Consider the following 5,817-nt stretch of genomic DNA (forward strand, 5'->3'; position numbering starts at 1 on the left):
AAACTTCTTTGCCGGCGGAAAAAGAACTTGGGGACGACTGGGAGAAAAAAAGGCATTGGCACCCCCCCCCCCACCCCCCACCCCCCCAAACTCAATAACATTACAAAGTTACTGTGGTTCGGCGTATCCTTAAGGCTGGATGTAATTCATATCTCTTTTACTATATTCACTTTATCAAAAAGGCGAAGAGATTTACAAAGGGTTAAGATTTAATTGAAGATTTATTTGGGAGCCTAAACCACTTTGGTTGGGTAATCTAGGTAATTCATAAACAAAGAGAGCAAAGTAGCTAACCATCAACTTCAATCTAGTGTGCTTTCTTGGCCGAGACAGTTTTCACCCAGAAAAAAGGACCCACGGTGGATCCTGAGATCAGGGTCTTTACTCTTTACCCATGTGCACAATCACGCCGCACCACGCTCGGTCATCGCCAGGGTATGGGAAGGCAGTCAAGCATTGCCAAGACCAGATCTTCAGACTTGAGGGGGCACGTGAAGCCAAGAGAGGCGCCGCGTCGAGTAACCGTGTACCCAAACGTTTTCTGGACAGTGTGGTGTGGGGGAAGCTAAATCTGGACTGGCTTTTTCACGGAAGCACTTTAAAGTGCAACATAATGTGGTTCGGCTAAGAATTAATTTAAGATAAACACATATATAGTTGATTTACATTTCACTGAAAATTAGCAAAACCAATACTCTCCGTTGTATATAAGTTGTCGCAGATTTGGATGTATCTATACACAAAATGTGTCTAGACTCTAGCTGGGAGGGAACCATGAATGAAGTATAAGGAGGATAATCTTAGTATGAGGAGAGCAGAACTAGCTAAAATCACACAATAAAATATTGTCATGGATTGTGTTCAAAAAAATATCATGAGCATAGGGGGGGCACAGCCCCCCCCCCCCCCCCTTATATACGAAATCATTGACAACTCACATGAACCGGAGGAGTATAGTCTAGAGTTTTAAGACTGACCCGATACACTAATTCTCCTGATTCAAGATAGACATTCATGAAATCTAGTTTAAGATATGTAACAAAGTACAAAACTAACCAGACGATTACACTGAAAAATAAATGCTCAAATCCTAGAGAGTCAATTCACGACACAAGAAACTGGCGAATAAAATGAGCAATGTCTATTATGTATAGCTAGCTAGCCCATGGTAGGAGATAAAAATAAATTAATTAAACAAATAGCCGCACATCCTAGCTCGTGACATCGAAATCATGCATGATTCATCCTAACTAGCTAGCTAGGGTAGTTCAGTTGACAAGGTTGCACTTGGTCCTGATCTCCCCCTGGTTGCCAGTGAGCACGCCGATGGCGCCCATCTTGGCCATGGAGTCGCGGAAGTCCTGGAAGAAGTGGCCCTCGTACCTGCCAGCTGCGGCGCGCCGGACGTAGGCACCGGTGACGGGATGCTCCATGAGGCCGGCGTCCGACCGGAGCAGCCCGCGCCCCCTTGCCACCTGCCGGTAGTAGCTCGTGTCGAACGTCGAGCAGCTCCCTGCGTCCATCTCCGACATCGCCGCACTGCTGTCGCCGGGGCCAGGGCACCGCATTCGCAGCCTGTCGGCGTACCGGCGTTCCAGGGTCGGGTCGGTGCTGGGAGCGCTGCCGTTGTAGAGGCGGTCAGCGAAGGAGGAGCAGTGCGCCTTCCCGAGCGTGTGCGCGGCCGAGAGCACGGCGAGGTCCTTGACGTCGAGGCCCTTGGCAGCGAACACCTCGATCATGACCGTGATGTTCCCGTACAGGGGCGGCAGCTGGCCGCAGTCGCCGGCGTTGGACGTCCGGCCGTCCCTCCGACCGAGCGCCACCGGCCAGGACGGGCCCTTGCTCTGGGATCGAGACAGGGTTTACACGGATCAGAGCCGGACACAGCAACGTTGCCGGTTCAGAAAGACAAGTTGGTACTACGCGATAAGAGAAAAGAGACATGTTGCTGTCGCGTACCAGGACGACGGCGTCGCGTGCCATGAGCGCGAGGAGGTCGGCACAGGAGACGGTGGCCGGGCAGGCCTTCTCGAGCTTGTCCTTGACCCGGGCGACGGCGTCGAAACCTCGCAGGCTCTCGTTGGGCTTGGCGTCCTTCTCCGCCGGGGTGCCGTCGGTGGAGTCGAGCAGGACGGACGCGTCGCAGCCCTGCACGAAGCAGTCGTGGTAGTGCAGCCTGAGGAGCGAGGCGGCCAGGTCCGGCGAGGCCCTGACGATCCTCGTCGTCTCCCGGAACACGATCTGCTCCGCCGCCGGGCACGTCTCCTTGTAGTACCCGAACCCGATGCCTGGCTGCGATGCGCTCGACGACAGGAGCATCGCTAGCGAAGCTGCTAGAGCAAGCGACAGCCATTGCATCCTTCCCGCTGCCATCTCCACTTGACGGCCGGCGGTGAGGATGATGGCCAGGCGCGCGCGGCACGTACTGCTCGTGTGCTACAGTAAACTGGACGCTCCCTCTGCCTCTGTGCTTACCGCCACTGGTATTTATCGATCTGCTGTGCTGGAGTAGGAGTATCTTCCAATTCTTACTAGAACTAGAATAAGCTAAGCTGGAGAGCTTGGATACTTGCAAAGGGCGAGTTGACCATGCCATTACGAGCTGCACGCAGCAGATTCTTTGCGTTTCCGTTACGCACGGCGCCGTCCATTGATTTCATGGATTTAACTAGTTGTGCAGCTGTGTCGTAGCGGGCCACATGCACGCGGCAAGACTACAGTGTTCTCACTTCCCATCGTTTTCTTTTGGTTTGAACACAGATTCAGCGGTACTGAAATTGTTATTATTTCGTAGTCGACTGAGTTATATAGATAACAGTGAAAAATAAGCATAGCTCTCTTGAAGAGAAGGTCATGAGCACAGAAATTAAGAATATCTCCAGCCGGGCGTCCCTAAAGGGATTTGAGGCGCGCCGGACAAAAATTTGTTCCCAGCCTTGCGCCCAAAACCTCCTTCCGTCCGGCACAGCCCAATACGATATCTGGCGCCTCGAGTCCGTTCCCGCTACACAGGGATGCTCCGAGCACATCGGACACAAGGAAAAGCGTGGCGGGCTCCCACCAGTTGGCGACTATTTCTATAACCGTTTGTTCGGGCCTTTTATTTCTCGTCGCGCCTAGAACGTGGCGTGAAATCCACCCCACCTCCGCGCACATAAGGTGTTCGACACCTTGTCAGGTAGGCGTCGTCTGCCGCGGCTGAATTTTAACCATTAATTTTGCTTCAGACATGGATAACAACGACGAGATGCTTGTCCGACTGCTGGAGGACGAGCAAACCTTCGACGACGACATCCGAGAGCATTTGTTGATCATCGCGTCCCTCCAGGACATGCTTGACGCCGAGACAGAGAAGCGGAAGAGGCTGCGCCGCGGAGGATCAAGGTCGGGGAGAAAGAAGTCAAAGCCCCGGCAGAGGATGGAGGGGCATACCATGCTGCAGAATGACTACTTCGCAGATGACGCAACACATGATGACAATTTTCGGCGCCGGTATAGAATGAACAAGGGTTTGTTCATGAATATCCTCCACGGCGTTCGAGAGTTCGACACCTACTTCAAGCTGAAGCACGACGCTGTGCGTTGCCAGGTTCTCATCGATTCAGAAGTGCACCGCCGCCACAAGGATGCTTGCATAGTATCATCGGTATATTGAAGGATAGATAAGCCCCCCACAAAGAATGCTTATGATTCCATGATGCCATGATTCTTGCAGTTATATTTGGGGAAACAATCACTTCACCACAAAAAATTCTTATGATGCCATGATTGGTCGGAGGCATACTCCAGAAATTTTCTCTTGCATTTGGAAGTCTGCATGTCAAGCAAAACACATGTTCTTCTTCTAGATGGTTTTATTGGACCGTTTAAACACAAGGAATCTATTGGCTAGAAAGAATTTTAATCTTCCTTCATACTCATGCGCCACCTTACAGTGCAGTCAGGAAGAACATTGATTCATCTTTTCTGGGATTGCCCATTTGCTATGAAATGCTGGGATTATATATGCCCTCAAAGAACTTTACACCTCTATGTCATGGATGCTTTCTATGATGTCAAGAACAAACTTAATGTTCCTTTTGCTATGGAAATTATTATTGCAGCTGCTTGGGGGATATGGATTCTTAGAAATACCAGAATCTTCATGAACCAATTGCTCACCTTTCAAAGCTGGAAAGTCATTTTCAAGAATGAGCTTAGAATGATTCAGTACAGGATAAAGAAAAAGTTTGCAGAAACTTTCAATGAATGGATCCAAAACCAAGTGTAGAATTGTAGATTTCTTTTGTTTTTGTTTCTTTCTTGTTTTTAGCCTTATACTTCTGGTATAATGGCTCTGTATTGTATTGCTACTGTTGCTTTTATTAAATAATAAAAATTGCAGTGTTGATTTCCCCACTATTTAACCTTCAGAAAAATACCATAGCGTCGTAGGAGAGGGCACAATGCCCTAAAAACATACTCCCTCCATTCCAATGAACAAGATACCTTCGTTTTACGTATTTTTTATTTAACCAATGTAACTTTTGATTTAGAAACCTAAATGGCATGATTTTTTTCCATGGTTCACAAATTAAATTATCTTTGCAACGCCACTAATCTCATAATGGTTGGATAGGTGTACATATCTCATTAACTATTATCTTATGTTGATTTATTTTAAATTCTTAGACGATTTTGAAAACGGAGATGTAAATGAGGATTTCATCCAAAATCTAGACCAAAAGGAGTAAACTTAGCGGGTTTTGTTGCTGGTGTCTATGTTTATTTAGTTTATGAGGATGATCATCGATAGTTATTGTCCCGCTAGAAATGAAAACTGAACTTATCTTGTTAAGATATATCGTTATTGTGTTGTGCAACTGCTTGTCATCGTTTGATTGATATGGGTCTCAAAATTCAAACAATCGATATCAAAGGAACATTGAAGCGAGTTTATCACGTGTAAACCAAAGAAGATCAACATGTGAGAAATCATCAAAGAACAACCGGCGTCCGCTCTAGGCCAATCACGCTTAACTTCGGAGTTCTTTGCTAATGAGATTCCGAAAATAAAGTTGCAACTTCTTACTATGAGTGTCCTATCAATCATATTGAGCCCTAGGCCAGGATGTCACACTTATCTCCCGAGATTGCATCCTCATCAATCAACCCCAAGCTAGGAACGTCCCCTATGGCACACGTCCATGTGTCCAGTGTTGGAACATGTGTCATGACATGCCACATGGCCGCGCCCTGACCCGCACACGGCCGTGTTACCACGATGGTTGGCTTTGATACCAAATGTAACACTCCGGCCATCCCCTGACCGGGCCTGCTACCCCTCTAGGATCTCTAGACTGGCCCCGTAAACCAACACTAATATTTTATACACACTTTGTCCTCACTCGTGCGCACCCAGGATTAACTTCCCGATCGGTCACCCATCTTCAAATCGCTCCAAGCCAAACACGTTTAACCTCGGATTACTTTGGAGAAGAGCTTCGGGAACAGAAGTAGCAACATGTTGGTATGAGCAAGAACCACTGTGGGTTCCAGCCATAGTTTGGGGGGCTGATACGTCTCAAACGTATCTATAATTTCTTATGTTCCATGCTACTTTTATGATGATACTCACATATTTTATACACACTTTATGTCATTATTATGCATTTTCCGGCACTAACCTATTGACGAGATGCCGAAGAGCCAGTTGCTGTTTTCTGCTGTTTTTGGTTTCAGAAATCCTACAAAGGAAATATTCTCGGAATTTGACGAAATCAACGCCCAGGGTCTTATTTTTCCACGAAGCTTCCAAAAGACCGAAAGAGAAACGAA

The 5,817-nt window shown here is 47.7% G+C and overlaps 1 protein-coding gene across 1 annotated transcript; it reads right to left on the reverse strand.

Annotated features, from left to right (window-relative positions):
* Window positions 1–1,155: 1,155 nt before the first annotated feature.
* LOC124672290 (peroxidase 1-like) lies at window positions 1,156–2,373 on the reverse strand. The gene is made up of 2 exons (XM_047208544.1): window positions 1,960–2,373; window positions 1,156–1,844 (listed from the first exon to the last, which is right to left on the reverse strand). Exons 1-2 carry the CDS (start codon window positions 2,371–2,373, stop codon window positions 1,269–1,271), a joined length of 990 nt encoding a protein of 329 aa, XP_047064500.1. The 3' UTR covers window positions 1,156–1,268.
* Window positions 2,374–5,817: the final 3,444 nt, after the last annotated feature.

The sequence above is a fragment of the Lolium rigidum genome, chromosome 7 (assembly GCF_022539505.1).
Source record: "Lolium rigidum isolate FL_2022 chromosome 7, APGP_CSIRO_Lrig_0.1, whole genome shotgun sequence".
Taxonomy (NCBI): Eukaryota; Viridiplantae; Streptophyta; class Magnoliopsida; order Poales; family Poaceae; genus Lolium; species Lolium rigidum.